Below are 11,440 nucleotides of genomic sequence, written 5' to 3'. Positions count from 1 at the left end.
CGCGGGTGCGGCGCACGGGCGGCGGCGGCCTGGAGACGCTGCAGGGGCCCGGCGTGTCCTGGGTACACCCGGACGGCGTGGGGGTGCAGATCGACACCATCACGCCCGAGATCCGCGCCCTCTACAACGTGCTGGCCAAAGTCAAGCGCGAGCGGGACGAGTACAAGAGGAGGTGAGTGCCAAAAAAAAAAAAGCTGGGGGGGCGCGGAAAATGCAACCCTCCCTTGGGGTGGGGGGAGGATTTCTTCGGATACATTTCTTCGGATATATTTCTCTGGATGCATGGCAACAAGGGAGCCCGGGGGGTGTTCTGGGGTGAAGCAGGGCGAGGAAAGCAGCCCCAGGGATGCTCGGTCCCGGTCGGGTACGTGGCTCCCTGCGCACCCCAGGCTTGCCTGGCATCCACCCCAGCCTGGTTGAAATGGTGGAGGAAGGAAACAGCCCCCCCCCTTAGATAAGTCTTTTTTTTTTATACCCGCCCCCCACCCATCTAAGCCGGGTTCGTTTGCTAGCCTGTCTGAGCATGAGCTCAGCGCTGCAATCTCCGGGCAGCGAGCACTGCAGGGGAAGCTTGGCCTCCAGACAAAGCCTTGGCCGTGTTCAGAGCCTGCAGCTTGGGGGGGGTGGAAAGCAGCCGTTCGGCTCTGATGGGGTAGGGGAAGCCTTTAGAGGCAACCGAGTTTGTCTGCGTGGACCTGATTGCCTGATGCGTGCACGCTCTCCGGTGGTATCGGGTTTGCGGTGGGGGTGGGAAGGCAGCGAAAGAGGTCAGTCAGGATTCTGCAGGGTTTCTTCTGCAGTGCCTGAAGAGTTGGCCGTCCTGGGCTCATCACCCGCTGTTAGATTGTGGTTGAGAGGGGGTGTCGCTGCGACTTGCTCGGCGAACGCATTCAGACCTACCTTTTGTGCGATCCAGAATGACTTGGCCATGTGGCCTACCGCACGGCCTGATTGCTTTTGTCCGGCACAGCAGCGCTACACTGTGTCCTTTCCGAGCTCCTCGTCTGTCGCACGGCCGGCGATGCCCTTGCAAATTGGTTGGTCTGAAAAAGTTTTCGTGGAGGGGCTGTATCGGACTAGCTAAATTGGGGAGGCACGTGATATGCAGGTACTAATACCTTCAGGGGTCACTCTAGGGTTGGGACCAAAGTGTCATCTCGAACTGTCTACATTTATCTGCGTATCTAAATATATGGGTGCAGTTCTTTTATAGAACAGGGTCAGATACAGGATTGTATGAAAAAAAAGGCCTGCATAAATGTTGCTTCATTTTCCATCTAGCTTTGAAACAGCTCAGATTGGCAAAGCAGTGAAACTTGATAGATGCAACATTAAAACAGGACTTTCCTTGCATCTTGGCCTAGGACCCATGAGAAAAATCTGTTTGAGAACAGAAACTGCTTCAGGAAATCCCCCAACTAACGTTCAGATGGCTTTCAGTAGCACAGTTGGGAATGGGGGTGGGGGACTCGGCATGAAATTTCATGTTAAAAACTGCTTGAAAGGCTCTCCGGTTTGGAGAAGGTGATGTTTCTGTAAGCCCCCACATCTGGAAGTGAGTTTTCCAGTACCCATCTGTTGTCCTCAACTACCAACCAATTTGACCCAGTATGCTTGTGGCTCCTTTGTCTACTAAGAAACTATTGCCTGGTTATATAATGTCTTCCTACCACTGAGATGTAGAAAGTTTGCAGCTTAGTTTGGTGGCCAGGGTAGACCTCAACATATGAGGGGCACCTGGCCTGTGTCTGTGCGCGCTACAGTAGACAGCGTCACGCCGTTGGGTTGTTTTGTTTGCATGCTTGATACCAAGGAGATGGAGCAGTGACACTTGGGAAGAACTTAATGTTTAGTGATGTTTCATCTAAGAAAGCTACGCCTAGGATGTGGGTTATGCCATCTGTATCTAGGGCTACTTCCTCTTCTTGATGGATAATGATCTTTCCTCCGGAAGAAGTGGTTTAGAGGTGGTCTTGGACTGCTTTTAGCGATTGGTTTGGTGTGCAGCTTGTTCTGCCTGTGGAGTTTTACTGTGACACAAGCACCTTTAAGTTGGCATCAATGAATAGCTAGTAGAGGCTTGGACTGCTTGAATTTCTTGGTTTCTAAATTGGATGAAGTGCAACTCATTGTACAACCATCACTAAGAGTGTCCGCTGTTAGAGTTAACACCCTGCCTCCCACTGGATGCCCTCACCCTGCTACAGAAAGACCAGCTTAAAAAGCTGTAATCAGACTGAAAACCGAAAATAGAGGTTAATTTGTTACATTTGCCATGTTTCTTTCATGATCCTTGTATCTGTTACTTAGTAACAGTGGTGCTTACTCCCTCTTGATGTCTGTTTATGACCTTCACTAGTCATATTTAGATTGTGTGCGACATGCTCTTTGGAGAAGATTGTCAAGTATGCTTTGTGTACTTTAGGAAATAAGTTATAGTTTTATTGCAGTTCAGGCCAGATGTCAGTTGTTTTGTTCTTGTGCACAGTATTTCAACCTTTGCGTTTGTTTCTGCAAGAATTGTTTACTTCCCAGACTGCCCTTTAATGGTTTTTAACACATTGAAATGCGTTGAAGTGTTTTCCCCTTTACTGATTGTTTACTTCCCTTTAATGTTTTTAATAGACTTAGGTTTTTTTAAAACCAGGCTTGGGGTTTATACACTATCTGGTGAATGCCCCTTTAATGATTGTATTGGCCCTGCAGAGGGGTTTCTGGGGAAAGAATGCAGGCTTTGCACTTTTTGCTCTGGCCACAATACTAAGGTAGGCACAAGGCTTAATTCTTTCCACAAGACTCTGTGCGTTTTCAGCCTCGACTCCGCCAACATAGAAGATGCTGACTGGACACTCGCTATGAACTTGCGCGCACTGTGCATATGCAGTCTTTCCTCTTTGTAACCTCTCAGAAGGCAAAATTCTGTTGTCTTCTCATAATGTTGAGACAGCAGGTTGTTGTATGGGTTCTCTACACTATTTTAGCAAATGGCAGCTTCATTAAAGGAAAAGAACTAATATTTATGCTTAGAGGCATTGAAATGACCATGGCTGCTAGATGTGTATTGCATGATCTTAGATTCTGTTTTCCTCCTGGGTCAAGAAGTAAGTATTCAGAGCAGGAGAGTAGAAATAGTCTGATCTAAACTAGCCTTATCTGGCTGGCCAGTAAGCTGCCACCTGATATACAGAATAGGAAATGGTTCTGAAAGTAGGATTGAATGTATTTTTAATGTGCGATGCACACTAGACCCATGGTTAAAGTAGAGATCTCTTGCTTGTGCAGGGCACAAACTCAGCCTTTTTTCCTCCTGAAAGCAGGGCAGGGTGGCATTGTAAAGACTAACATGGCTAATTACCTTTTTGTGACTTGAAAGTAGTGGCTGGGTGCTAAATATAACTTCTCAGATTCAAAAGTAAAATATGGCAGCTTTATTTATCAATTAATCTTCAGAGTAGAATTACCATGCAGCTATTCAGTTGACTGGGCTATCTGTTGTGATGTGGCTAACCTGTTTTTTATTGTTAAGTTGTTGTTGTTGTTTTTTTTTTAAGTCCAGTCCACAGACTACAGCTTAGGTAGGTGATAGTACACGGGGAGGGGATTTACAGTGATAAGATGCAGATACTTCATGGGCTTCTTTATTTCTGGAACTTCTCAAGGAGAGATTGTGAAGGCATCACAAGGTTGCAAAGCTTTGGGGATCTTCCTCTCCGACAAAGCAAATAAGATTAAAACTTCAGACAGGAACAATTCCAAAAAAGAGTTGCTAAGGCTAAATATGCACTGCCTTAAAGTACATTTCTGGTTGATAAGCACTCTGGTACCACTATACCTGACAGGCAGATGTGTTCCTTAAGTTGTAAACCCTACTGGAGGGTAGAACAAATACTGCTAAATCATTGTTTTAATTGTACACAAAGGTACGCAAATACTACTTTATTTAATTTTACAGTAGCCATAAAGTTTCTGCACCAAGGAACCAATTCCTATAAGACTTCTGAATCTTGGTGACAAACCGATAAGCCCCTATTGATTATCTGCAATAAACTGAGATTGGATCGGTGGGGATCTTGATTAACACAACTGCATCTTGAAACTATCTTTTTGTCTTCCTGAAATCCTTGCAAGCATGTAGTTACATATATGATGTTTAATGGTGTTTAAAAAAAAAAAAAAAAGTAACAACAAAGCTTTCTTCAGAGTGAATATGGAAGCCATGATGTACTCAAAAGCTGAAAAGCACAGTGGCCAGATCAAGAGATGTCTTGGGAAGAAAGAGGGAGATAAAGGTAGTTCACAAAATGTGATGGCCATCAATGATGATTCTCTTTTACATGAGGTTTTACAGTTCTGCTGCCTTAAGGAAAACTTTGGCACGACAAAGCTGGCACTCTAAATTGCTACATTTGCCCTTTCTTCCATCTCACAAAATTCATTTTTTTGACAGTGTTATGGCAGCTTACTGTGACAGATAAATGCCTGATATTCTATCCTTCAGTTTATATTTTGTAGTCAACAGAATATTTGTATTGTGTTTTTTTTTTAAAAATCAAAACAGGAGCAAAGTCTGAAGCAGAAATCGGCAAAAATTTCCAGGGGTATCTTTTAATTAAGAGATGTTCTGGGTAGAGCTACTGTCATTTTCTTTTTCTGGCCCTGGTGTTTTAGTACAAAGGGCACACACAACTATTGAAACATTTTTTTTCTACTTTTTTTTTTTCACCTGGATTTGTGAACTTCCCGATAGTTGCTTTTGCAATAACTGTGACATAAAACTGAACTATGACTTCAGATGGAAGAGTTAAGCAATAAGAAGAGAGACCCTTTATGGGGAAACCAGTCAGTTCTCAAATAACATGAAATAAAATAGACTTCCAGTAATACACTTGCTTCTTAATATTTCTGTCAGCCTCTCTCAAATAGCGCACATTTGTAACCATATTTCCACTGAAAGTAGGATCGGTAGGTTTAATATCAGTGATATCTCTGTGCCATATACCTGAGGAGGTGTTCAGGCTTCTTTAATTACAGGTTGTCATAAAGTGAATCTTGTTTCAGAAATAATGGGTAGTGGTATAAAACAATGATGCTGTCATAGAGCAGTCCAGCACTTGTACACATAACGGGGTTTAGTCTGTCCTTAATATTGTGTTATGTGCTTGCCTGACTAGCAAGGTAATACTTCGGGGGTCCTCCCTTAGGCTTTCAGCAGTTGATCTAATATAATTGGGATCAGTTTGATTCAGGGAGAACCTATTTCTGTTCTAACAGCACACTCAGATAATTATATCTACTTTCCTAGGTTCTAGGAAAGCCACCCATGTAATCTCTTATCTCTTCAAATAGTTAGATTATTGCAAAGCTAAATATTTGAGGGTAGCACTCCTGGCTTCTGAACAATATTAATAATGTATTGCCCAGAATTCTTCTAACGTGGTATTCATGGTACAAATGCCTTACTCTTATTAAGGAACTTGCTGCTTTTTTGTGTTTTGCCAGTGGCATGGGTTCTCATTTTTGGCTTTTAGGTCCATGTGCTGATATCACTTTAAGATCTAGGTGCATTGCTGTGTATTGTGACTGTCAAAATATTGCTGTCTGTAGCCAACATAAGTCTGCTGACTTGGTGAAAACCTTCTGCAGTCATTCCATATTCTCTCTGAACCGTTAAAGATCTCAACAAGAACCTTGCTGATCAGCCTGTCTAGAGCTTCAATTTTGAATGCTTCTCTGGACCAATTAAGAGCAGTTTAAGAGCCACAATATACAAATCCATTTATTTAGTCTACCAAATGTTGGGGTCCACTTCATCAGCAGGGACTTAATTTTTAATAAGAGTTGAGCTGGAAATAACCTTTTTTTTTTCCTTCAGAATGGTGCGACACTAGATTAATAAAGCCCAGCTGAAAGAAAAAGATTATTGCAAATTTGCTGCAGCTGCAAAGGACTAAAATTATCATTGTCAAAGCAAAGCACATCAAAACTAACCAGATCCATTTTTTTAAATAGAACTTAATAAAAATGTGCTTAAGACCAGCCCTGGAAGAATGTGTGCATAAACTTTTAAAGTTAAAATATCAATAGTAATAGGATACAAATGTTGCAAAATGAGGCACCTAATCAAAAACAAATGGTGTAAATAGAATAACTTCATTAGAGTACTAATGTACTAGAGTACTAGGTTTTTTTTTTTCTGACCATCTTTCAATAAGTTACAAAGTGAGTAATAAAATACACGTTATATTTCCTTCTATCTTCTTATTCCAATATTTCAGTATTTCTGCTTTCCTTTCGATTCAGACATTGTTTCAGGGTTGGTCTTAAGCACATTTTTATTAAGTTCTATTTTTTTTAAAGGCAGTTATGAGTCTTCCATAAAAATATTTATGTTCTTGATTTGTCCCAATTGGTAATCCTTGCATCCTGAACTTGTGAAGTCGGAGGACCTGACTTCCTGGAAAACTCTGCTGTAAATGCTTTTGCTTCTGAAACTAGCTGGAATTCCTTTATTGCTAACATCCTTTAGCAGCAGAGCAGGAGAAAATAATCAGACTAGAGGTAAGCAATAATTGTGCTCCAGAATATACCATATTAATAGGAATTGGAAGTTTAGTTTGTTTGCTTGTTTTGCTCTATAAACTTCCATTGTTTTAAGGATCATTTTCATTACTCCTCTTTATAAGACATGTACTTCCCTGCATCATACTTCATAGATTTCCTTAAATGCTAATACTGTTGCATCTTTATCCAAAGACATACATTACTTCTTTTTCTTGGCATACAAAAAAACTAGAACTCTTGGTTCCAAAATGATACCTTTTACTAGACCAACTGGAAAATGGCAAGAAAAGTGTTCTTTTCTGCAAGCTTTTGGGATTCTTTTTCTTGGAGAACTCTAACACATTTCTGAGTCCTTTCCCATTATAATAAGGCAGCAGAGTAACTGGTCCAGAAAGCGCAGTGGGAAGACCCTAGTCTGTCGGGAGAGAATGTAGCCTGTTCTTTTTTTGTTAATCCTCCTCCATGATAGCATTATCAGACCCACTTAGGATTGGGTCCATGTTGAATGAAACATGTAAATAAATGCGGTCCTGTGGCCCTAAAACCATGCTTAATTGGGTATTGCCTAAATTGGATTATAACAAACAATATAAATGACAAAACCATTATTATATAGGTACATACAGTCAACAAGGTGAACATTTTAGTTCTGAGTCTTGTCTTCAAACAAAACTATAAACTTCCCATTGAACTTGAAACTCTGCTGTGCTGCTTCAAAGCATGGCCCCTGGAGAAAGTCACCTGAGGCTCTTGTTTCCTTCTGCCTCCTTAAACCCTTATAGGAGCTTCTGCCCAACACCTTTCTATGTATCCATGATTCCCTCTTATCTGAGTTCAGATAATGGGCCCTTTCCTTTTCCTGGGAAGCTTGTTTTACTTGTGACAGAAGGTTATAGGTGCTCCAGGGTTCTCCCACTTGGTTGCTGCCCTGTGGCCAAGATAATTACCCTGCAAGTATCAGCTGCAAAGAAGGCAGGATGGTTGTGGTCTGGGTTTGTGGAGGGGGTGTCTGAAGTTCTTGGGCTGCATGCACCTGCAAGGTCCCTGGGCTTCCATCTGGCTGCAGCTCTTCCCATTCTCTTAGCTGCAGTAGTAGCTGGATGATCTGGGCTCCCCTCCCTCCTCTGCCTTGAATACCTGGATGAGCTGGGAGAGATGGGGCTGAGGCCTTGAGCTGTGGAAGGGATTCTGAGTTGTACCTGGGCCCCCACTGATGTGTTGCTTCTCTTCTTCCTGGTAATGAGAGGTATCCATCTCCAGGAGATGTCTGCTTCATAATTTACCCCATGGATTTGTGGGGTGGGTATTCCCTCATGTCCTAGTTTAGATAAGTCTGGGAAATCTGGCCTGGGCTCTGTGCATTACAAAAGAATGGCTGCATCCAAGGGCAGACCCCTTTTGACTTTGTGATTTGCAAAAAGAAAGCTTTGATTTTTATGAAGACAAAGCAGCAAAATTCACAAGCCCTTAATTAAGCAAAACCAAGCAGGCTTTAGAAATCTTAAACACCAATGGTCTCTGAAGATGTGTGCAATTTAGGACTGAAGTGAAAACAAACTTAAGGACACGATATTGCTAGCTGTTCATTATGTGTAATCAGAGGTTTAAATTGCTGTTTGGTAATGCAGCTCAAGTGCTGGGCTCTCTGTAGCTAAAGAAAGAATTGGACTGATGAACAACTCAACAGCTGCTTTTGTGGTTAAAGTTTTGTGGCAACATTGCCAGGGCTATTTGCTGGCTCCCTGCTTTTTCTATTTCTGAGCCTTGTGCTGTCTTCTCTGCTTTCAAAAATCTTTTTTTTTTTTTTTTTTTTGGTGTTGGTGTTGCTTTTCTGAACTAATAAGATTGCCCGTTATGTTGTTGATAACCTAAATTGAGGTTGGTTACTCTCCTAACACAAGAAAACACATGCTTTATACCAGTGATTCTCAACCGGGGAGCCATGGCACCCTGGGGGGCCTTCAGATCCTTTCAAGGGTGTTGCTGGACGTGATTCAGCGTTAGCATGGATAGTTGTGCAAACAAGATTCACAGGATAAACCCAGAAAGATTTCAAATAGGAGTCTATAGTCTGAAAAGTATTCTGCTCTGTTGTGGTCCTTCTCAGTTCTTTGCAGCAGAATAAGTGCTTTATTTTTTTCTGTTGTCAAAAATGAGTGAAAACTTAAGAGCTGGCATTTTTTTGAGGGGTGTGTCTGGGCTAAAGAGGTTGAGAGCCACTGGTTGGTTTTTTCACCTATTGGGTTGAAATCTGAAACTGAGCTATGCGCTATTATGTGGTCTGTTAACTGAAGGCACTTTCTAGCTCGGGATCCCACTGAAGCATTTTCCCAGTCCTGCCTCCATTCTGCAGTAAAAGATTATCTAGCCTGGGTTTGCAGTAATAATAAACAGATCAACATGCTTCAACAGGGATTTAGCTCAGTAAACAGGGCAAAGTACCAGTATATCCCAGGGCTAAGCTTACTTATCACTCAAACTACCTTCTCTCTCAAATAAATGCTTTGTTGATAGACCTTCCCTGTCTCACTCCAGGCCCCTGCTCACATCCTGTTTGTTTAGTCTTGAGTGTCTTCCGTCTATTAGTCTCATCCTGTTCTTTGTCTTTTTCTCGTGTCTTTAAATGTTTTGTTTTTTTTTTGACGCGGGGAAAGGAAAAACTCTCTTTACCTAGTCTTCAGGCTGACAGGAGATTGTACAAGGCGCCATGTGAGATCTATCGGTGCTACGTTGTGAAGCTGTCTTGTCTTGGGAAGGTGCTGCTGACCTGGACATGAGTAAATACGCCATTTCTAGATATGGGCAGTAATAAGATGGTGTTTGCTCCCAAATTGAACCGAATAGTAATTCTTTGGCTGCCTTCTAGACTGCCATTCAAAACTAGGATCTCACTTGATGCTATGGCGTCTTCCATGTCTTACGAGATTTTTTTTTTCCCCACCCCCCACCAGCAAGTTCATGTGCTTAAATTGTGAAGTGGTATGCATGGCTGCTCGATTGCTGTGTTGAAGGAGCAAACGGTGTTGTCCCTCCTTACATTGTAGCAAGATGCTGCAATTGGGAAGTGAAAGTTTTCATTGTAACTGGATTGATGACATCTAGTTGCAAATCGTTCTTTTTGGATGAAGCTATTCTCACATTTATCTACGACATCCGAAATGTGTGGGTATCTTCCCCCCCCCCCCTCTGTCTCGTGTGAGTGTTCATTGAGTAGTTGATCCAGATACAAAACATTACATCAGTTCTGCCCCTGGATCAACTTCAACAACGAAAACATTAGGAAAGGATGGAGAGAATGGTGCTCTGTGCCCATTAATGATGTGTCCTACTTCTTAATGACACAACTGAGTCTAGTTACATTGTTTCTGTGTGAAATTGAATCACAGATGATGCATTTCTTGAGTCTTTTGTTTCGGCACTTCCACCCCTTTGTAATTCACAGCCATGTGACTGGTATTTACTGAGACTCAAAACTTGGCGACATCCACTGGCAGCATGGACAGGGGGTCAACTGCTTGGACGAGAGTCTGAGTTGTCAAAGTCTTGTGAAGGGAAGTTAGTCGCTTCTGTGTAGGGTGGATTCTAGTTTTATGAATGAGGGTTTCAAAATAAGCCTGATCCCATTCTAAAATCTTGATGAAATCCAGTACTCTCTTTCTGGATTAGTTTTCTCCAAATAAATATTCGGCCCCACATGGTCTGGCTTCTTACCATCCTGGAAACTTCCATGATGTATTGACTTTAGGGGGCCCACACACTGGGCCTCGCTGGCGGCTTGCATCATTGTTTGTAATGGGGTTAGTTCATTTTTAATCTGATGGTGTCCTTGGTGGAGTTACCAGATTTGCATTGAAATATAGCTGAAAGCACCATTTGGCTGTATGGGCAGAGTCTCCATCCCATTTCACTTCCTAAATCTCTTGGGGTGCTACCAACTGAATAACTTTGGGTCCCCATTTTAAGTAATTTCACAGATGTGAATCCAAACTGCAAGAGTATTATAAGCAGTGAGAAACAAACATGGCTCCAGATGCAGCTGGAAGCAATATATTGTAAAAATGCAAGGTTCAGAGAGCTGCCTTGTGCCAGCACAGACTAGTTTCCAATAAGGTCTTTAATATGCATTGCATCTGTGCACAACAGAAGGAAGAGCCAGCGTTAAATGTGAGGTATCATTCATACAGTGAAATTTGGTTCAGAAAATTAATTTGACATGAGCCTTGCATTAATACAGGTGTTGTTTGTATTGTAAATAGGGCATGGTGGTTTAAAAAAAAAAAGTGTATGCGTGCGCATATGAGAGTTGACTATTCAAGACATCTCTTTAAATAAACACAGAAGAATTAACTTGCCTGGCAAAATTTGTTAACTGAAGCAGATTTTAAGAATGGTTTATTAATACGGGGGAAATAGTATTGATGGGGTCAGAGGTTTAATAGGATCATTTAGCCCTTTGCACAGGAGATATTTTCAGGCCACCCAGTGATTGATGCTGTAATGAACAGATCAAAGGGAACCCTGGCTAGTAGTTCTTCTGAATCAGCAGTTTCATAGGAAAAAATATGTTCCAGTCCCTAGACCCCTACAAGTAAAAAATCAGCAGTCTGCCTCTTAGAGGAAAAGCAAAAGCATATTGAAGTATAAACTACTGATACGAATAAAAAAAATTGTGTGTGCAACTTCTTACTAGTACTGGTACTAATTTCTACTCCCTCCCCCCTCCCTTACATGACCATAGCGAAGTCCCTTGACTTCTACAGATGAAAGAGGCATAAGAAGTCCTAAAAGCACTTCATGCAGAGGAAAGGAAAATTATTGCATTATTTTTTATGATTTGCATTTCAGTGCAAGTATTTTTCACATATCTCTCACCCCCCCC

The 11,440-nt window shown here is 42.0% G+C and overlaps 1 protein-coding gene across 1 annotated transcript in view; it reads left to right on the top strand.

Annotated features, from left to right (window-relative positions):
- Positions 1-2: 2 nt before the first annotated feature.
- Positions 3-11,440, top strand: part of IFFO2 (intermediate filament family orphan 2) — a gene marked incomplete at its 5' end in the record, with an annotated part of 56,449 nt that continues 45,011 nt past the window's right edge. The window contains one exon of the mRNA XM_006031492.3: positions 3-172. Coding sequence (XP_006031554.1) covers positions 3-172 — 170 coding nt within the window. The remainder of the gene's footprint in view (positions 173-11,440) is intronic.

This window comes from Alligator sinensis, unplaced genomic scaffold (genome assembly GCF_000455745.1).
Source record: "Alligator sinensis unplaced genomic scaffold, ASM45574v1 scaffold1719_1, whole genome shotgun sequence".
Taxonomy (NCBI): Eukaryota; Metazoa; Chordata; order Crocodylia; family Alligatoridae; genus Alligator; species Alligator sinensis.
Note: the sequence above shows the minus strand (reverse complement) of the source record. Positions and strands in the feature narration are given on the sequence as shown.